This window comes from Venturia canescens, chromosome 11, assembly GCF_019457755.1.
Source record: "Venturia canescens isolate UGA chromosome 11, ASM1945775v1, whole genome shotgun sequence".
NCBI lineage: Eukaryota > Metazoa > Arthropoda > Insecta > Hymenoptera > Ichneumonidae > Venturia > Venturia canescens.
Window position 1 is genome coordinate 8171503 of NC_057431.1, and position 22716 is coordinate 8194218.

At 36.4% G+C, this 22716-nt stretch overlaps 2 protein-coding genes across 2 annotated transcripts; one reads left to right on the top strand and one right to left on the bottom strand.

The window, feature by feature from the left end:
• Window positions 1-1479: 1479 nt before the first annotated feature.
• Window positions 1480-3956, top strand: LOC122418005 (E3 ubiquitin-protein ligase RNF12-B-like). The gene is made up of 3 exons (XM_043431978.1): window positions 1480-1588; window positions 2491-2676; window positions 3345-3956. Exons 1-3 carry the CDS (start codon window positions 1577-1579, stop codon window positions 3822-3824), a joined length of 678 nt encoding a protein of 225 aa, XP_043287913.1. The 5' UTR covers window positions 1480-1576; the 3' UTR covers window positions 3825-3956.
• Window positions 3957-5853: 1897 nt separating this feature from the next.
• LOC122418413 (uncharacterized) lies at window positions 5854-15720 on the bottom strand. Its single transcript, XM_043432587.1, has 7 exons — window positions 15657-15720; window positions 14593-14832; window positions 13679-13840; window positions 13238-13365; window positions 7964-8159; window positions 7065-7358; window positions 5854-6678 (listed from the first exon to the last, which is right to left on the bottom strand). Exons 1-7 carry the CDS (start codon window positions 15666-15668, stop codon window positions 6403-6405), a joined length of 1308 nt encoding a protein of 435 aa, XP_043288522.1. The 5' UTR covers window positions 15669-15720; the 3' UTR covers window positions 5854-6402.
• Window positions 15721-22716: the final 6996 nt, after the last annotated feature.

A 22716-nucleotide genomic window follows, 5' to 3' on the forward strand; every position in this document is an offset into this window, starting at 1 on the left:
GGGGACCTGCAAATTTTGGCGAGTCAAAACGAGAAAACTAATCCAAAATTAAGATCTCATCATTTCATCGAATAAATTTCGATTGGAATTCATCAGTCTCAATGAAAATCAAAATTTGATAAAATGTTTCAGAATAATCATTGTCCATTTATTTAAAATTTTCTTAAATTTTCGTTACGATACAGCAAATAAATTTCATTGAAATTCATAAATTTTCGCCAATTATTAATCAAATACAATTGATAAATTTAAATTGAAAAATTTGACAGAAAAAATAAATTTTCTCTTATTTCGTTTGAAATTAATGAAAAAAAAAAAAATTAATTTATTAATTAAATTCACAATCAATTGATAATAAATTAAAAGGGTGTTTCCCTCCCTTTTACGAGTTCGATCGCAGTATCGACAAATTCAAAGCAAGTTTGTCGCCTTCTTTCGACACTTGGAAGCATCATCGATAAAAAATTTTTCTTTTCACTCTCAATTCGATACAGTTTTGATACGAGTAAACATTCCTCATGAAAAATCATCGTAATTGTTTAATTTGTACTCATATACGAATCTGCTCCAGTGGGCAGTGTTTAGGGAAGAGAATGGATGATATATGTGAATTGGCGAGTCCTTTCACTGGGACCTTCACTCCTCCAGTAGCAAAGCTTTTCTTCTTGTTTCAACCTCCCCTTCTATTAGTCGTTTTTAGAATCTTTTTCCCCCCCTTTTTCTAACTTCCTTTTCGTTTATTAAGGCAGCCAGTGGTTTTCTTTCCATATACCGGAAATGAAAGACTATTTTATGAGGATTGAAGTTTATGTAAAATCGTTTCCGATGAAGTCGAGTTCGTAATGAGACTCCGGAGAAAAATCGGGCCTTCGAGCACATTTTTTCTGTTAATAATTCAATTTACTGAGGCTATAAACGTCCCTCGATTTTATGGCGACGAAAAGATCTAATCAATTCCCCATAAAATGTCATAAAAAATCAATTTCGTTGAAAATTTTCATTCCTCCGTACAAACAGGATGAAATTTAACAATTTTTTATCCAATGAGGAATAAAACACTGAAGCACGAAGAAAATAACATTCAGAATTAAAAAATTCAAAATTCGCTCCACTCTGCTCCAATGACTCACCAAATTTTCTAACGACAATCATTCAATTTGAAAAAAAAAAAAAAAAAAAAAAAAAACATATTTGAGGCAATTTAAAAAAATAAAATTGAAGCATTTCCATCTATTTTTTTTACTCCAAATAAAAATCTGAGGATTCGAGCTTTTTGTCGCTGCATAAAAAGGCCCAGCGACAGGGAGAGGTCGGTGAACTTTCAGCTTGTAAGTGACGTTCATTGGTGTAGAAATAATGTTGGGAAGAATCAAGATCTCGTTGGCAATTGCCCTGGAGTGAGCTCCAAGTTGCAATGCTGGCCAATAGACTCGGGAAGAGAGAGAATTTCTTCGTCAAACGTTCACGGTGAAGGTCTTCTCGTATATATAAACGTCGAGTGAACTGCCTCGCAATTGCCAGTGTTCTACGACACTCACGTGATAATACATTTCAATATTATTTTTCTTTCATAACGATGTTACGTTTTGTAAGTTCAATTACGTACAGAAAGTGTTGATTAGTGAAAAAATCTAAAAGAATATCTTTTTTATTCGATTATTATTTTTCGTTACTTCATTCGTAAATTTCACTGCTTCTTCAACTTTGATCGCAGCATTTTTCCAACTCTCGTACAAAAGAGTGCTCGACGGTGCAAAAAATAAAACAATTCTCGTTTCTTCGTCAATCCGAATCACGAGTATCGAGTTCATTTGTTTACGAAAAATGTGTCACTTATAATCTGGAAAATATTTTCTGTTTGTTAATTTTGTGCGATATCCGAATTTCTAATTTTCGGTATTTTGAACACTCAATTTTCGAAAATTTTCATATTTTCATTGTTCCTTCATTCATTTTTATCTCATAAAATTTCAAATAAATTATTTGGAAGCTATTAGATTTTTTAACGTTCATTTTAAAAGTCTTTTCAATTCTTGAATTTCAATATTTTATTGTAACTATTTGTCAGAAATAAAAAAATACATTTTTTAATGTACGCTGCTAAATTTTTGGAAATCCAATATTTTAAGATAATAAAAAAAAATTGTTGTTTTTCAAAAGCCTGGGTTTAAAAGTTCCTAAAATTATTTTACCATAAATTTTCATTTTAATATTTGAATAAGAACTGTAGATCGAAGCTAACAAATTTTGGAAATCATATGATCGTAATCTTGCGTTCAAAATCGATATTCGAAAAAACAATTTGATGATTCTCAATTGTGGTTACGAAAATAGTGCTGCCTGTAATTCTCACTCATCAGGATTTGATTTTTATTAACGAATGAGACTAAAACAAAAATTAAAACGACGCTGATTTTCATTCGAAATGTCCTCCGTCTAGCTAATAAATAATTTCGAAAAATCAATTCTGTTTGTAATTCTATTCAATAGTTCCTTTTGACCGTGGCATTGACCGTGGTGAAGTCATCTCATCTGTCACTGGGTGAGGTCGATGGTCTTCACTCCATTCAGCCTAAGCTGATTTCACAGTCCGTTGGGCTCCACGAAGTCCCGACAAAAGTAATCAGGATAACAAAAACGGTAGCGGTCAAAGTTCCGGTTCCTTATCCCGTTAAGGTAAGAAATTTTATTGCTAAAAATGATTGAAAATCAATGTTGAGTCAAAAAACTTTCCATCGAAATGTTCGAGTTTGCGCAAACCCAAAAATCTTGAACGTTTCGCTTAAAAAAATGTATTATTTCGCCGATTTTTTACATTACTTCGAAACCAATAAATCCGACAGATTACTTCAACAGATTTAAAATAGAAAATTCATTCAAATATGGCGAACGAACAAATGTAGTTAAAAAAATTGTCGAATTGAGGAACGAAATCGAACAATGGATTCGCAAATCTCTTCGCGACGATTTCAAAAACCACGATAAAATGAGAATAAAAAATTTAGAAATACAAGATTCTAATATTAAAAATTGTCATAAAATCAAAAATTAAAATCGGCATTTAGACGAATTCAGAAAATCAATATCAAAATAAAGCAAACAAAAATAAAAGTGCAGAAAAATATTGAAAAAAGGTCAATAGAAAATTGAACAACGAAAGAAATAAAAATTGTCATTCAAACAAATTGGTTGTAATAAATCACAAACATAAAATATAGAACGTCGCGAAAATTCATTCTGACTTTTGCCACTGAATATGACAGGAAAAAAAGAAATATAAAATTTCTACGAGTTTACCGTTTTTATCCAATGAAGCGAATTTTTTTTTTTTTGGGTACCAACAGGTCCCTCATCACATTCCGGTGCCGGTGCCGGTAAATCGGCCTGTGGCTATTCCAGTGCCTCAAATAGTGAAAGTACCGCATCACGTACCATTCGAGGTCTCGAAACCGGTGCCTGTGGAGCTTCATCAGCAAGTACCTTTAATAGTATCGCGACCGGTTCCGATTCCTCATCCGGTTCAGGTTCCGCACCCGGTGCACATTGACCGTCCTGTGTTTTATCCGGTTCCCCATGGAATACCATACGAGAAATTTGGCCACGAGCATGAACCGGAACACGGAATCTCGCCGTACGGAAGTGGCAGCGATGAAAACAGCGCTCACGAGTCAAGATCTTACACTTATTATACGATCGACTCCCCTCAAGAAGAGGAAAAATCCTCCGGATACGCCGAACACTCGAGAAGCGACCAGCAACATTTCCAGCCGTCGCAACCAGACTTTCAGGCCTCCCAGCCTGACTACACGCCGACCAATCACTAGTCCAGACCGTCAGAATTCATGAATTTTTTGTACTTTTGTACCGTTTGTTGTTGTTACCAGAATTTTGTTGATTTTATTTTGTTTAATAAATTTTTCTAAGAATTTTTGGCCGCTCTTTTCAACGCTGTACTGAAAATTGAGCGGGGAATTTGTGGGAAGAAGAAACGCAAGATTTCTGTTGATTTCGCTCGTGGACACGACACTGGTGCAAATTTGCACGTACGAAATGAAAAAGCAGGTTTCCAAAATTCCTCTCTTCAATTCGGCCATTTTTCTACAACGAAACTTGATTTTTCCATTTTTTAAATGGTCGTAGTCGATTACTGAGGAATTGTTACCCCTTAAAAGTCTCGTTGTAAGATTCGTTTCATACATCCGTGGATGAAATGAAAAGTTTTGAAAAGTCGAAGCGCAAATTTGCACGAGTGTGGTGTCTACGGGTTAAGAGAAAAGTCACTAGTTCGAGAACGAGATGATTGTAACGCAGAGTTTTTGGCATATTTTATGAGGAAATTTGCTGGAATTTAAACCCACAAAAATACGGTTTCAAAGTAGTTTTTTCCTGCTTCATTCTTTTCCGACGATCTACGGTCGAGAGAGCCACAGGACGGTGCGTTCGATGTTTTTAATGTTTGAATATTTTTTAAATCTCATCCTCGATTATTGGCTGATTGGAGAAAGGAGAATTGTGGATTTTTCGGGATAGTTTTTCTGGTAAAATCAATCGAAAAAATCGATCGGCGTTGGTGGATTGTGGACTGAAACGCGGTGTCAATCGGCAGGCTTTTCGAATCGGTGCGCACGCGATTTCGTACGCGATAAGAAATCTGACGTGTCGATCTCAACTCTCGACACTAAATTCACCGAAGGCTCGAAATAATCTTTTCGGGGATCTCGATTTCTCAATACTTTTGCACAAGATTATTGGCTCGTTTTTCTATTGGCGAGTGTGCGATTTAAAAAAATTTGTTGATTCGAGAGAAAATTTCGTTGGCTAAACGAGTCGTAAATAAGAATTGCTGAATCGATAAAAGTTTGTTGATTCAAAGCTTTTTCCTTCGTGGAGAGAAAATTTTTCGATTTTTCGTCTTGTTTTGAGGAGGTGAATTTTTTTTCTCAATGTACAAACATTCGATGAGATTCCTTCCCTCCAGATAGTCCTCAAAGGGGTAGTTTTCCTAATCGATAATTAGAAAATTGCACTTCTAGCTTTATTATAGCTGAACTAACAGGGGAAACGAGGGTGCTGTCATTTTTATGACTTCAATGCGTTAAACGTGGAGCAATCAACAGGTGCTGTGACTGGGCGTCACTCAAATGCGAACTCGAAGATTTGTGAACACTTGGGGCTGGTAGACACGCGACCACAATTCATTCCGAAGTCGGAAATAACGTTTGAAAGCTGAGGGATCACGAGGCACGTCGAAGGTGAGCAAACAATGTAAAAGTGTTCACACTCGGTGATGAAATGTTCGGAAAACCGTAAATTATGAGAGAGAAAAAATTAATTCTCATAATTTTCAAGGCAATTGTTTAGGGAGTGATTGATCGATATTTTTTTTTTTTTTAACAATCGGAAAGATTGAAGAGTGATCGTGAAGAGTAGTAACGATTGATTTAAAAAAAAGGCTGCGAAAGACTTTCGAACTTTCCGGATTCTTCAGCTGTCAACTGGAGCTCCGTGTGACGAAATCCTCGGTGAATGTTGCAAGACTTACTTCGCGCTCGTAATCGGCTCAACTGCAGGAATCACGAAAATTCGCAGTTGAACGAGAGCATCGAGTGAGAGGAGGCTGAACTTGTCGTTCTCCCTTTCGTTCGATGCACAAAGACGCTCGAGAGCAAAAGTTAGAAAGTCCAGGAATAGCCGGTTCTCGTTGGAATCAGACAGTGATTACTGGGGTTCGAAAAACTTGGGAGAAAATCATTTCTCCATAATATTCCAAATTCGAAGCATCAGCAAGACTTAAGAAACTGAAAACGTGCAAAAAAAAGAGTTGAAGTCGACAGGAAAAATAACTCGATTATCTCGGATGATTGACCACTTTTATTTCACTCAATGGCTTGTACAAAAATATTTAATATTTTTCAGGCACATATTTCTATCGATTTTTGTAAAAATCAATAAATATGTGTTTCTATATATCGTTGACATTTAATCAAAGGTAAAAAAATAAATTCAGTTGATGTTCTGTTCTCTCTTGAAGCCCCAGACGTCGTTCTCCAAAGTGTTTACTCTTTGAGATGTCGAGTCGATAGAGTCTGGAAGACCTTCGGGACACATTTGTCCCAAATTTTATTCTGAGACCTTTACAAACGTATTTATTCGTCCCAAAAGTCTTCGTAGAGTCACACTCGCCCAAGATTTTAGCGTGGGACGACATTCGTCCCGAAATCGGTGTTCTGAGCTCGTCCCGAATCACAATTCGGGACAACGCCATTGGTAGAAAACATTCTTTCCTTAAAATTCTTCGATTTTTCGACTCAATCGACGCTCGACGTTGCGATATTTTTTGTTGTTTCTCTTCCACGGAGTCTCATCCGTCTTTAGGGCGATGCTTCTTTCACTGTCTTATTATTACCACGATGATTTGAGTCCAGACCATCCAGAGGAGTATTTCTCGACTACCAACGGCTGTGAAACCGGAACTGCGACGTGCTTGACTATCGGGACAGCGTACGGTTGGGGCACGTGGACCGGATATGGGGCTGGGACAGCTACCTTGTATGGGACACCGTACGGGACAGGGACCGGACGGTCGACCGGGACAGCGACGTGCTTCGTTACCTCGACTGGATATGGCTTCGGTACAGATACTGGGTAGGGACGGTCTACTGGAACAGCGTATGGAACCTAAAAAAAATTAAAATTTTTATTAAAATCTGCTCAAATTAAATAAAGTTAAACGAACAGAAATACAATTTTTTTTTTTATTTTGTACATCTTGCCAAATTTCTCGTCTTATTTCAAGCGTTCTGGACTGAAGCAAAAGACAAAATTCTTGTCCTTTCTTTTTATAAAACTATGAAAAACTCGAATTGTAAGAATTAAGAAAAAAAATCAAAAAAAAGCGTTCTAATAAAAAAATTTTAAAAAAACTCTTCGAATCACAAAAATATAAGAATTTCCATAATTGCTTTAATATTTTTCGTAAAATTGCGGTAAATGCGAGAGTAAACGTAAAAATTAATAAATTTCTAAAATTTCAGAATAAAGAGATCGCCAATCGCGTAAATTACCTTGACTGCGTACGGGACAGGTCTGTCGACAGGCACAGCAACCGGATGAGGCACGGGAACACCAACTTCTTTCGTGATTACGTGAGTCGAATGAACTTCTTGACCGAGATCCAAACTCGAGAAGCCAAAATCGCTAGAATAGCTGGAAGCGCTGGGTCCGAAACCGTAACCGAGATCCAAAACTCCTCGTTTTTCATGTTTTGGGCCACTTACTTTGTCGGCGTTTTTCGTTTTCGTTTCTCCCGGTGTGGGCCCGGCGCAAACCATTGCCACGAGGGTCAGAGCGACGATTGTCTGCAACGAATAATCGTGCGAAAATTCAAACTCGACGAAGTACCTTAAAAAAAAGTTTCATTTCTAGGGATTGAGAAAAAATTTTGAAAACTCAATATTCGAAGAAAATCAATTGAAAAGTTTCATCTACAAACGCAGTTGCAAATATTCTCATCTTCATTAGTTAAGATTAAATTGCACGAGTGATCTCATTTTTTCATAGCATCGTTAACATCATTTCAAAATATCCTGAAAATCTTGTCAAAATCTTTGCAAATGGGATGCTCGAAAAATAATTTCATTTCTAGTCCCTCAATATTTTCGATTACGCGATCGTCGAAAAACGACGATTGGAAAGTGAGAAACAATTTCAAAATTATTTCAAGTAGAAAGCAGTTGAAAAATGTTCGTTAAATCTTCGAACGCACAAATTTTATTTCATTTTTTTGCTTTCGACTTTGAGCGAAACGAAAATCACGAAAATCAAGGGTTAAAAGAAAAGTTTTAAAATCTTTGAGCTGATATTAGTTCAATGGACCTTGAAAAAAAATGTTTCGATTTTTCGATTTCCCCGCCAATTGAAAATTGAAAATTATTCTCGAATTTTTAGTATGCCGATCCCTTACCTTGGTCAACATGATGCAGATGCTTGTGACTGTTTGGAACTGTGAAGAGTCTCTTGAAGATCCTTCTTTTATAGGTTGGGACCGATACGAAAAAGCCCCTTGTCTCACGAAATCGTGCGAAAGGGGGAGAAAGGCGGTGGAGGATCGAAAAGTGCAAAACTGTGGAGGCCTGCTCGTTTGGCAAAAGTTAGTCGCGCTACCGAAAAATATTTTGCGGTGGACGAAGAACGAACGCACACGAGGAGAGCAGACGACGAAGCTTCTCACTCCAAGTTACGTAACACACACGTGAGCAACCAAAATTAATATACATATGAAATCGTATACGCGCACGAGGAATTACGATTTTTCGGTGTTACGCTACAATAATTTTCTCCAATTGCACATTTGTGTCATAACGAATGCCATTATGAGAACTCTGCCAGTTTTATTGTCGACTACTCCACAGCTCATTAAGGTACAAACATGTTACTCAGTTTTTTAGTGCCTCTTTGGTCGCCAGGCAATCATTTTCGTTGCACATCCCAATGACGTTTGTGTTTGTACATTTTCGAGCTCTTCGTTTGATAATTTACATTTTTTAACAAATTTTTTACATTTTTGTTTGAAATAATGATTTTTTTTTTGTCATTTCGATGATTTCTGGTGGCAGAAATGATTTTCGTTGAATTCTCTTCCGAATAAGATTCATATGTATTAAATTTAAGGTTTTTCAACCCACAAAATCACGTTGTTGATAAAATTTTCTACTTTGATTTTGAAAAAATGATTTCTTATGAATTTCGCCTAATAATTTCTGGGTCGTGACAAATAATTTTCGACTGAAATTTCGATCCTCGTCGAAGTTTTAATTTAATTTCAGTATCTTTGCAACATTTTATGCTCGTGCATGGAAAAATAATCAACATTTTTTAGTACTAATTTTTCAAAAATTAATCCTCGACCGTTTAACAATTGGAATGAGAACAAAATTAAATGTATGAATTTAAAAATGAAAAAACAAACGAGAAAATAGTCCTTAAAATATGATTGTCATTAGAATTTTTAATGAAACTAATAAACGATTTTCAACGTTTTTAAATTATTCTTCGACTTGATGACAAAAAAGCAAAGTGATAAACGATCGTGATTAATTCCACTGCAACATTCTTTTCCTAAATGACTAAAATAGTCCTGAAAGATCCAAACGTTTGTTAGAGACGATCAAGATGAAAAAAAAAAAAACAAAACAAAAATCGATTTACGTTCCTCCGGATTCGAATGCACTCCGAATTGCTCCACATTTTTGCCAATTTATTTCTTTTTTTTTGCACCTGACCAGTGATCCGGATTCTCTTCGTTGATACCTCTAAATTTACATTTGACATTTCGTTTTGGAGCCATGGATATTTATTCCCTAAGCAATTAAAAGCCCATGGGGACCTCCGTGCGAATTCAGCGGACCATTTTTTCGACACGAAAAATCGTTGTCGATTTTTACTCATTTTTCTGCCCAAATTGCATAAGATAAAAAATAAATGATGAAAATAAATATTTAACGTATGAGCATTAATATTGATATTAATTGAACAAATTAAAAATTAAGTGAATATAAATTACAATCTGATGTACGAAAATCGATATTATTGCTAATAATAATTTTGAATCAATAATGATTTCGAATTTTTTTGTCTCAATGAAAATTCAAAAAGTAAAAATATTAATAAAATAACAATAACCAAAACTTATCTTCGACTATTTATTTATTTTTATTTTTTATTGAAAAAAAATTTTTATTTGGTTCATTTAATTCTCTGTAATCAATATCAATAATAATTTAATATTAATGACAATATTAATGTCAACGAATGATTAAGAATGGAATTAAATAAACAATTAAAAATGCATTTCCACAGTTCGAGATCGTCAGTCTACGAATTAAGACTAGATTTTCGGAATTCTTGGTAGCAAACTCGAAAACTCTGTTTCGTCAAGTTTCCCATAGATGCTCGAAGGTTTCGCAGGATGCTGGGATCTTGGGAAGAGTCCTGATAGAAGGGATCCTCCAAAGGATAAAAAATGCTCATCTCTCACGACGAGACTCCATTAACCTTGGCTTCATCACGAAACGATCCTCGATTACAAGAACGAGGATGGAGGGAGGGTCGGGGGGGGGGGGGGGGGGGGGGAAGCCTCTGGGGGATTTCGGGACATCCTGCTCCTCGAACAACCTTTTTCTCTCTTCATTTTTTCTAGGCCTTTGCTAAGGTGGCCTTGAATCATATATCTGGACCAGGCCAGTCCATCTTTCGAGAGCAAGCGAGCAAAATTTTTCGATCGATCGAAGTAGTTCGAGCCGCTCTTCAGCCAGACCTTATTCATCGAAGATTTTTAATTTTTAATTTTTTTTTTTTTCCCACCGAATTTTGTCTCGTTACTGCCCATTGGAATTGCAGCAGCTTTACGATCGATCAGCTTGCAAATTCCTTATCTGGCAATTCAGAGCTTCGTAAAGACCGGGAAATAAACGCGAGCCCAAAACACCATGGGAACCTACGAGTACCTCATGGAACACCATGAAACAGGATGAATTTTTTTTTATGTTCCAGCTACCTCTGGTCCGTGATTACAACTCTGGAAATCGTGGGGAATGGTTTTTAATGATAATTAAAAATCTCGATGCAAATGGCAGTGTAAAAACACGTTTTTATGGGGTTTCATGGAAAACCGTGGCGTAATTTATTTTTTTTTCGTCACAAACCTCATTTCGGTGGGTGCACAGTGAATTAATTGAGGGAATGAACTAAAATTCATTGCGATATTTTGCGTGGGATCGGAGAAATAAATATTTCGTTATTCATTGTCATTATTAATCAGTTTGATCGTGATTTTTCATGAATTTTACTAAAATTTTAATTTTTTTTTAAATTTATGTAATGAAATGAATAGAATAACAAAAAATGACAAAAATGGCTTATCCGATCGAGTCGAATCAGTTGATCAGAATCCAACTGTTTTGCATTCTTTCGCGTGATAAAGTTTCGAAAAATGAATGTTATGAAAATTCATGAGTTTTTTTCTTGCTGAAGTATTGCATGTGTTAAATATTGAAACGACTTTTGTTTTCCTCTACGATTCGACAGCTGCTCGAAGATCTCATTTTTTTCAACGCTATTTTCGACTTTTATGGGATTCTGGATCCAGATCGTACCACGGCACGTAATTATAGAAACGTTAAAACGGATGTGGCGGATCATTCGAGTCGAAACTGGTTCGTTTCTTGACAGGAAAGTCAAAAGTGGACAACAGCCGAAAATTTAATTGAGTGAGGAGCGCGAAAAAAAAATTCGTCCGTCTGTCAATTCACTCTCGCTGGTGCTGCTGCTGCTGCTCCGCGTACGATCTTTTGCAACGTTCGCTCCAAAAGAATGAGCACACCATCAAGAGAAATTCAGCCACGATCATGAAGAATTTCATCTACTCATTATTCGGGCCCCAAAAAAGCTAGTTTTAAGGAGTTAGGAAAAATTGTGATTCGTAAAAATTTGGTGACCATCCATGACAACAAATGATATTAAAAAACCAAAAGTTCCCATTTAAATTCTGCTGGAATCATTGATGTACGATTTTTTAAAATATTTTTAGAAAAAAAAACTTTTTTTTTCATACTGTCAATGAATTAAAATTAAAATTGAAATTTTACAAACCGTTTATAGCTCTTTCGTTTTCAATTTAAATTCAAATACTTTAAATTTGGAATGAGAAAAAGTTTTTTCAACGAACTTTCGTTAGAAAAAATTATAATTTTTCAACTTAATTTATTTTATTTCTAATCATCTAATCAACGAATTGGATAAATATATATTATTTTATTACATGATATTATATAATAATAATAATAATAATCAATATATTTAATTTCAATTGAAATATGAAAATAAATGGAAAAAATGTTGATTATTATTCGACCAAGTCATTTGTACGTTGAATAATGTTGATCGATTTGGGGGAACCAAAACAGATGGAAAGATTGCTCGATTGTTCTGTTGGCGATGGAAGAAAAAAATGATAATTTTAGAGAATTAAGTTGATTTGATGTGGAATGTCGTTTGCATCGAGACAAGTACAAATGGAAGGATCGATTTCGAAAGGATCGCGTGCAATCGCTTTGCATATACATACGTTCGAAGGAGCTCTCGATGTTTCAAATGGGAGAGTCGCAAAGATGGAAATTCCAACAGGCTTCTCTCGAACGGTGCGATAATTCAATCGATGTACTTTTCTCTCACGCTCTCGTAACTCGAAGCGGATTAAAAAACATCAGTATGGGCTTGATGCATGTAAATAAATGATATAAATATCGAGTCTTTCGAAAATTACGATCGAATTTTTATCCACTTTCTCGGGTACAGTCACAACTACAATTATTAATAAATTCCCAAAAATTATTGGAGAAAAATGATTTTTTATTTTTTCAATTTAAAGATAAAAAAATTGCTCCAGTCGATCGATGTAAGTCACTGAAAGATCTTGAAAATTAGTAAATCAATCCTCAATTAGTTGAATAATAAATTTAATTCAATAAAATAATCGATTTTATTGAAATTATTTCAATTTAATTAAATACGAAGTTCAATGAAATTCAGTTAAATTGATATTTAACCGACAATAAATGCGAAAGGAAATTTTTAATTTCGTAAAATGAATAAGATTTGAATTCAATTCAATTTTATTATTAATTGGAATATTTTAATAATTTTATAAATTATTTTCGGTCAAATTTCGTCGAAATTTGATTCGATTTAACTAAAATTGTAGAATTTCAGATTTTATAAGATTTTGAAGTCGAGTGGTTCGTATGACTTTAAAAGTGTGAAAGTTGCTCGAGTTTTTTCCTGAAAACCAGGAGGATCGGGTTGCGGGGTGGTTTCGTAAAAAAAAAATGTTTCGAATTACGTCGAGGTCGGGTGAGAGCAGGTGCGAATAAAAACTCTGGCGACTCGTTTGGTTTGTTTGTTTTTTAGAAAATAATTTACAAAATCGATTGTTTATTTCATGATTTGTTTTTAAGGCGCTAGGCTATCGTAACAATAGAGACGAGTGAATTAAAAAATACGGAGTATTTTTTGGCTTCTCGAGCCACGACACACGGCTCGAGTTTTTCGTTTGGTGGGGGTTGTTTTTTCGTTCGATGTTGGAAATGGTTTTTTTATGATTTTTTTTTCTTTTTGGACGCTTGTCTGCTGAAGTATGGCGATCGAAGACTCGTGGCTTTTTTTATGAAAATCTTCCTAGTAGTGTCCGTAGTCACCTCCGTACAATCCGTGACCGTAACTTTCGTGACCCTTGACGTAAACCGGAACCGTCTCCTTAACGACGACGGGTTGTGGAACCGCGACTGGAACTGGGTGAGGGACTGCGACCTTAAAACGAAAAATCATATTTACAAGAGAAAACTTCTCAGAAGCAGTCACAAAATACGAAAATAATACGGAGAAATTTAAGACAATTTCGATCTCCCAATGAATTTGAAAAAAAAAACGTAGAAAAACATTTGAAAAAAAAAAAAAAATTAAAATTCTCAAAAAATAAGAAAAAATATTCAATTTTCATTCAATTATAAAATCATGCAAAAATTACTGTTGGACACTCATTGGAACCCATATAATTTTATGACTCTTCAGTTTGAGAAGAATTTTAGAGAATTTCTTAAAAAAATTCATCTGCTTCGTTTACCTTGACTGGGTACGGGGCTGGCACGGGGTATGGCACCTTGACGGGAACTTTCACGGGGTATGGTCGGTCCACTGGAACCGCAACGGTTTTGGTCTTTATGACTGGGTACGGCTGGGGCACCGGAACTGCGACCGGAACTGCATGAGGAACCGCTACGGGCACCTGTTTTTCCATCACAAACAAAATCGTAAGACCTAACATTTTTCATGAGAATAAACACACTTTTTGAGACTTACTGTACTAAGATGAAGGAAATCGTCGAAAAACGTTTGGTGTTTAAGTCATTTCGACGAGAACCATTTTCGACATGTTTACTCAAAAATAAAAAAAAAAAAATTGCTTTCTACTCAAACCACGTTTTCGTACTACGCGAATTTGTTTGATTTTATTTTTTAATTATTCCAAAATTTCTTTAATTTCCAACTACTGAATTGTGAAATGAGCAATTTTCCATCGGTTTTTGTACACCTTTTTACGGAAACGGATGAAACGAATTTTTTTGAAAAATTTTTCGTCTTCGAAAGCATCGCCAAGCTCATTTCACGTCGAAGAAAAATGTCTCCTATTCATTTCACAACGTGCTTCAATTTCATTCACGTTACGCAAGCAATTTTGTTGGAATGTTCAAAAAATCAAAATGATTCTTTGAAGAATCGGAAAATAGAAAAAAAACGTGTTAAAACGAACAAAACTAAAATGTTTAAATTCCTAAAATATGAGTAAACTCTTTTTTTATATTTATAACTGTAAAAAGATGAGAAAAAATTGAATGAAAGTTAAAACTGAATCTCGATGGTAAGAAAAGAAATAAAAATATGAATAAAAATTTGGAAAAATAAAAAAAATCACGAAAAAAACGTTTTTTCAAGTTACAAGACATCCGACGATTTTTTACGCTTCGTTTTTTCGTGTACCTTCACTGGGTATGGTCGGTCAACGGGGACTGGATAAGGTTTTGGTACCGCGACTGGAACAGCGACGGTTTTCTCGACGGTGTGAACCGCGGAGAGTCCGTGACCGTATCCGTAATCGCCGTATGCCCCCAAACCTGCCAAACCTCCGTATCCGCCGTATCCCAGACTGAGGCCAAGACCACGTTTCTCGACGGTTTTCGCCTCCTCGGCAAATGCCGTGCACACCAACATCAAACAAACCTGGAAAGAGAGAAATTATTCGAATTTTTCATCGCCAACAACGAAAAATCGTTTCTTGCCGATCGGAATTTCCGAAAATTTTAACGGCCTTTACAAACTTCAAGTTTTTCTTAATAATTCGATCGTTGCAAGATTATCTCGTTTTTCCCATCAAATTTCGGACTTTTTTGCAAATTTATGCACGAAACGATTTTCTTAAGGCTTGAAATTCTCACAGAGCTCGAATAGCTAGTCGACTAACGCGCGTATCAAATTTTAAGGGGTTCCTCTTATCGTCCTTAAATGTGAAGAGAAACACACTTTTTTCTTGATCAATTTTCCTTTGTGCTTTCCCTTTGCACTCTCCAAAGCGATTTTTGACATAAAAACAACACTTTTTCAGCCAGGGACGAATGAAACGTTGCGGGTTCGGTGAGTGATCGATCCCCGTTTATTTAGTGGCTTGTAATCTCATTCGCCAAAAGGTAAAAGTTGAAAAAAAGTATTTACAGTTTCGAACGAATAACTCATCTGACACGAATTCAGGACGATCTACCTTAATTTTCGAAAACGTTCAGAAATTTTTTGCCCATTCCAAGTGAAAATGTGAGTTTTTTTTCGAGTCCTGTCGTTGCGAGTGTTGGCTTTAAGGTGTCCGCCCGAGAAGCCATTTTCAGGGATTTTATCCGAAAAAAACCGCATTTCAAATGAATTATTCAATGAAAAAAGCTCGAATTTTTTGCTCTCCTCGGCTCCCCTCAAATGTTTCTCGGCTGTCAAAATGCTCGTCGTTAAAAAGAGCTGCGGAAGGCGCTGGACAAAGCAAAAATAAAAGCGAAACGTACCAGGAGCCTCATGACGATAAAAGGCGTAACGAACGAGTCGGTAAGTCTGCGACGGTTAAAATAAAGCGTTCGATTCTGTTGGCATTAGTTGAAACCACCCTTTATATAGGGATACGACTTTCATTTTGCCACGGACACCCCGCTCGGCCGTAACCAATGAGAATAAAGCCTTAGAAAAGCCACACCTACCGCAAGCGTTTGCCGAGCGTGTGCGTGTGTGTTTCCACAATTTTTCTATCGCTTGATACGGGCCGAGAAGAAGCAAGAGTGCGAGGGAAGGTGAAGGCGTTAGAGAGTGGACAAAGGCCTCGAGGTGGAGGCGCGAGTAGAGAAAAGGGCGTAAAACTCGAGGGATTTAAGTGAGAAGAGGGTTGAGTTGAGTCCTTGCGTCGTCGGGCGTTTGAAAACTCGCGATTCGAGTGCTCGGTGTGAGAAGGGCGCAAGTCCAAATCCGGGGAGCAGCTGGGGCGCGGAGCTCGGAGATCCTTCGCCCGTTTCTCTTTGATCGGAAAGTTTGTGTGGGACTCGTTCGTAACTTCGACAATCACAATATTGTAATGCCGAGTGTATGTGCGAGAGCGTTCGGAGCGCGAGCGCGCAGCGTTGTATAACAACTGAACGTGAGCGCGCGCGCGCGCGCTCTTCGCCGTGTGCGAATCGTTAATAAGGAGTCACGAGGTGACTCCTTATTAACGATTATTATTACATTCATATACACGTTTTTAGCAACTTTAAGCAGTGCGCAAATCCCCGTTGGAAACGGTACGACCAGTGCCGAGATTTTATTTTCCTTCGATCTCGGGCCCCGGCGCAGCTTCGCTTCTTTACACGCGAGCCTGTACTCGGGAGCGTACGCATTGCGATATTTTATCTCGTGAGAAATAAATCGCAGACTTCTTTCATATCGTGCATACACGCGGGCGATTTAGCGCTAATAAACTTCAGCTCGAGCAAACCTTTTTTCACCTTTAATCGCTATAATGCACGTTCCATTTCGTAAATCTTGGAATTAAAAGGTATATTGGAAATTGAAATAATGAAGGCTCGATGATGGGAAAAAGGACGGAAAGGTGCAAATATTATCAACGCTTTTTCTCGGTTCTCTTCGTCGATTATATTTTTGTAAGTTGTTTCAAATAATTACCAAAACAATATATTCAATAATCGATCCGTCGTGTGCTACATTTTTTTCCATCGAATCCCTGTTCGCAGAATTTATATTTTTATAACGAATAGGGAATCGAATTCAAATTTTAACGAAACTAAATACTGATGAATGGGAATTCAAACACTTTTTTTATTAAAAAACCGTGGAACTACATCGTTTGATGAAGTTTCGGTCATTCGCTAAACGTAAAAATGAGAAAAATAATATTCAAATAAATATTACGAATAATGCATTCTTTTTTGGAATCATCAATTTTCGATAATTCTTTTATTAAAATGAAAATCAAATAACGAAAACAACATTTTAAAGAAATTAAATGGAATAATACCAAAATCATTGACAAACGAAAAAAATGTTTGATTCTTAAAAAAAAATTGAAATTGTATTGAATTAATAAGTAATTCGATATCGAGAATCCAAAGTGAATTGTATACAAATGAGAGTGGGCTTAATTCGAGAGAATTTACTATCGAGTGGTAAACTGGTCGATTTATCGAAATAAACGACAATGAGGCATATTAATCCTGAAATATCCTCGTCGACGAGAGCTCAACGAAACTAATTTAATTGGCTTTTAATCAGGGTCTGAATGGGAGGGGGGAGTAAATTCGTGGAATTTCTTCAATTTGGCTTTTTCAGGCTGACGACAATTGGAGCAGGAACTAGGAGAGATTAAATGGGATTTACAATGGTCCTGCTAGCGGACGAAGGGGATACTTTAATGCGAGAATATAACGCTTGAAACTCGTTTAGCTGATTTATCGTTCTGAGATATCGCACGCGGCCGAGCCAGCCTCGAAGTTTTGCCTTCTCGTTACATTTTCGATCTCCCATGCTCGTGTAATCAACGTAATACACCATAACTATTACTCACCGAACAAAGGGCAACACACCGCCTTAATCGACGCTGACAAATTTTCGACTTACGCCCTTTCGTTAATAAAACTTTGGATTTTAACAGATTCACTTTTATTCGGCTTTATTATTCCAGCAGTTGCGCCCGTTTTCGCAAATCGTAAATTTTTTTGTTTTTTTCATTCGTGTTATACGATGAAACGACAGGTTTTTGTTACGCAAAAATTTATTTGCATCAGGAATTAAAAGATCAGGATTATTGTACGATCTCAAACGGGTAAAATATTTTTCAAAGAATATTTTCATTCGAAATTCATTGGAAAATTAAAAAAATCTGATTAAAATCGATTGGAAATGATTCTTCATTTCGAATTTTTATACTATTTTAATTAAATTAATTTTGAATTCGATTTTCATTAAATTAACATAATTTACTCAGTTAGAAATCTTTTTCCTAAATAAAATAAAAAACATTATTCGAAATTGGACTAAATTGTTTGAATTTGAACGTTAAAATTCGAAAATATCAATTCGATATTTCCATTGGCTCTTCACAAACTTCATTTTGGTTAAATAAGTTTGAAATTATGCAAAAAATAACAATATAATTCGAAATGAATTTCAAATACTTGAAATTAAGTGATTAATTGAAACGAAATAATTCAAATAAAAAATAATTAATTATTTAGTTGAATTTATTTTTTTTCGAAATTTCATTTCACTTCAACAAATGGTAATGCAATGAAATTCAAATTAATTTCTAATTATTTTATCATTCAAGAAAATGATTGTATTTATACCTTTTGTTTTCTCCTCCCAAGAATCGGCGTAAATTCGAACGTATTATTGTGAAGTAATTTTAAACTTTTTGTCTCGCGATTTTGAGAGAATCTCAAAAGTCATGACCTTTCGATTGTCTAAAATGATGATGGTCTCACCTAATTTTGTGTTAATTTTGAAAGTTTCGTTCATTGTTTACCGAATGTCAGATCGAATGATGACTTAAAAATAGCATTTTAAGCTAATGGATATTTACGATGCTTTTTTATTGGGCATAAACGCAACAATGAATAAATGCACGAGAATCGAATGGGAGAGGGTGTGAAGCGACGAGTCGGAAATAATGATCGCGCGTCAAAGCCCATAAAACAGCCGAAAACGTTGCTATTTCTTAACGATTTAATGCACCGTTGCGTCAGACGCTCGATATTTGCATCAGGCACGAATTATTCGAGGCTAAAGCAACGCGAGCATGTGAGCCTCCAGTTTTCTCTCTTTTTATATTTATTGTGAATATTCTGTGCTGGGCAACGCATGAATGAATCGTCGATGCACTTTTCCAGCTTCGTTTAGATTCGAGTACAAAGTACGCTCGTAATTGCACGCCTGAGAGAGCCGCGCGTTATGTTCGCCGGACTTCAATGAACTTGTAAAACTCCCGATGCATCGTTAAGGAGGGTGGATCACGAAATCAAAATAATCAGAATTTGATGAAATTTGGCGATGACATTCTTTGGCATCAAGTATACAAATACAGTTTTTTTCAAATTTTTTTACCACATTATTATCGAACAATTGAGCGTTAAATCGAAGTTGTTATGCACGAGATGTTAAACAAACTCTATGCTTATACGCGTGAAATTTAGTGTTCAATTACTCGAGAGCTATGTGGTAGAAAAATGTAAAAAAATTTGTATTGTCTTATAAATTTTTAAAGAACAGATTTATCAAATTTTATGAAATTCTTATCATTTTGAAATTCTTAATATTTTTAACATGGTTTAGCATGGCAAAATTGCCTCGTCGCGATCCAGCCTCCTTAAGGGGGAATATCAGTGTGAAAAAAGAGCTTCTGTTTGATCCAGGGACAGCAGACTAATCGGTGAGAACTTGTTTTATATTAATATTTAAGTTACGTCATTAAATTTTGTCCAGTCGACTTCATTCAAAAAGGATTCTCTTCAGAAAACCGATCCGCTATCGTCGCATCGTGGATTTTTTTTTAAATTGTTTACTTATTTATTAACAATTTATTGCAAAATTTTTGTGGAAAATTCGATTTTTTTTTTTCAAATGGCCGACATTTTTTTTCTAATCAAAATTTTCAAATTTCCTGCGACGCTGCGATAGCTGTACTATTATAATTTAATAATATTTTTCAATTTTTGTTTTGGGATGCTTGCTGTAGCACTCGTGCTGGCAACCGTCGGGGAGTCTTTTTTTGAGACGCCATTTTGCGAGCGCTCCTCTGCTTAATAAAATGTACTAAAAATAAGAAAAAAATTTCCTTGTATATTTCATTACCTCAATAATTGATACACGAAATTTCAAATAATTTGATAGAGCTGTTTAAAAAACCAAAAATCCCAACAAAAACACCTCATTTTTTAGCCTGCCACACTGATATTCCCCCTTAATATTATTATTGGAAAAGCGTTTTGAGGATAATTAAATGAAATATAAGAAGAATAGAGCAAAGAATTTTTCACTTTCGATAAAAGGCTGAAAAATATTCACAATTTTATTGATTAAAATGAACTTTTTCGAATTTTTTTTTTCAATAGTATTTTTTTTTTTTTTTTGGGGAATTCGTTTTTTTTTGTGTGACGACGATCGTGATGCTTCCAAGTTTTTAATTTTCCCCTAGCTTCTCTGACCATCGGTTTTTCTCATTTGGACTGATTCGCACTGCACAGTTAATTCCCTTCGCAGGGTCTGAAGATTTTTTGAGGTGAATTTGACGAGGAGGCTCAGCGGACAAAATTTCTTAATCTAACTCTACGCAAATCCGTCCGAAAACTCCCCCACTAAAGCTTTGTGGCTCGAACGACGTTTGAGATACGGCCGTTCGAAATTTCCGGATTCTGGACTCGGTTTTTTCCCCCTTCAACGTTCAACTCTTCGGCGTACTTCCACGAAGAGCCTAGAAAATTCACTGCTCGTAGATTTCAGAAAAAAAGGGGGAAAAAATAAAAAAATATCATAAATCTTCGAGAAATCGCGAAAAATAACTCGGAGCTCGATGAAGGATCGAACGAATCTGAAGTTGACTGAAATTCGATATGCAAAGTACGAATAAGCGAGCTGAGCAAGGAAACCCAGAAGGAAAGAAATAGAAGCGGAAAGCCGGAAGCGAGAGCGGCAGCGAGTGCGGTTGACCGTAAAAGGCGTAAGAGCGGTGGGTCCAGGAAAGATCGTCTTTCGACGATTTCTCGATCCGATAAAGCGATCGCGTGTCAGCCGAACGCGCGAGCCAAGAAGGACCCAACGCGTCCGTCACCTCGCGGCTGCACTCCGATAAAAGCTCAAATAAGAAAGGCCCGAAACGCTCAATTGGAAGAAAATAACCTCGAGAGAAAACTGTGAAGTGCGTGCATGGCTCTGGGCAACATCTCAGGCGACTCTCCCTCCGCGACGTAATCGCAATTCACCGCAGAAAAAAGAGAGTAAAAGGGGCCGGATTACCGTCACCCAAGATCACATTATTCGTCGACTCGACTCGCCTGCACAAATGCGGCGAATAAAAAATGAAAAAGGTTAATGTAGCAACCGCGATGAAAATATTGTGCCGAGTCATCGTAGATCGACGAGGGCGTCTTAGCGATTTGAACACTTTAGCGAGCACTTTGGCTTCTAAGACTGGCACTCGACTTTCTCTCGATCGTCGCAGTGACTAAAGCCACGAAGAAAAGTCCCGGTACATTCTCATTTTTTGCATAAAAAACAGCTTTGAAGAGCTTTCTTTGATAATGTTGTTTTTCGGGTCGAAGACGAAAACATTTTGTTGACGACGCTTCGTTGCGTCAGCACTGAATTCAGCCACCAACTTAGCCGCAGTCGCATTCTTTGCAAGGACTTCTCGCCCGCCCGAGCGCCAGAGTGATCGAGTTTCTTGCAAAACTCCTCCGGTTACGAGCGACGCGTCTCGTGGTATTTCATTTCTATATATGAATTCGAAAATGCGCGAAAACATTTAATGGGCGGCGGAATCTTTCGACACACGAATTACGAGATCTGCCGGAGACACACATATTTTCATTTTCATCGCCATTTGTTACGGCTTCGAAGGCAAACGATCGCGAAACATTCGGAATGCGTCACCTTTCGACTTCGAGGCCCGATGAAACGTTTTTTTTCAAAATAACTCCGAAATTGGAGTATAGGGATTTCGGTATTTTTTTCAGTTTTCGAAAACTCGTCGATTTTGGTCTTTTTAAAATTTCTATTTGGGAATTTTTGAATTTTTATTCGTTAATTTTTGGAATTTTTTTTTAGATAATCGTCATAGTTTACGTTTGTTCCATTCTTCGATTTTGGTAACTTTGGCTTTTTTCACGAATTTTGGGAAACTCGTAGATTTTGGTCTCTTTGAATTTTCTATTTGAGAATTTTTTTATTCTTATTCGTCAGTTTTGGGATTTTTTTTTTTGTAGAATCGTCATATTATTTTACGTTTGTTTCATTCCCATTTAGGAATTCCGCAGATGTTTAAGTCAGTTTTAGTAAATTCGTGATTTTGGCTTTTTCCCTGTTTGAGAATTTTCGTCATGCTTTTTTGAATAGTGTAAAATTCCTTGTTCTTGTTGCCTCTTTTAATCTCCATTTGAATACGTTGTTTCCGTAGTTTCTTTAATTTCATGATTTTAAAGAAAGCCGAGAAATTCTTCTCCAGATTTCTTCGATTTTCGAAACGTTTTTTTCGCCCTTAATTTTTGCTCTTTTATCTGATTTTTCATCGAAAAACATTATTCAATGGAATCGTAAAATTGTTTTTCGTCCCTTCTTATTTGCACGCTCGTCTGGGATGAAACGTTTATTCGCAGATAAGTGCTGTGCACAGTGACAGTAGCAAGAGGGTGCAGCGTGAAAGGGAGAGGACAGAGAGTGAGAGAGAAAAAAGTCCGGATTCGTGAGAACGAGATCCGGGCGTTGAACGCGCCCATGTTTACCCACCAGAGATCCTGGATGCTGTTTTTCATTCACAGTGAACGTGCACGTGGCTGGACCAACGCGTGAATTTACAAAATGAAACGAGGG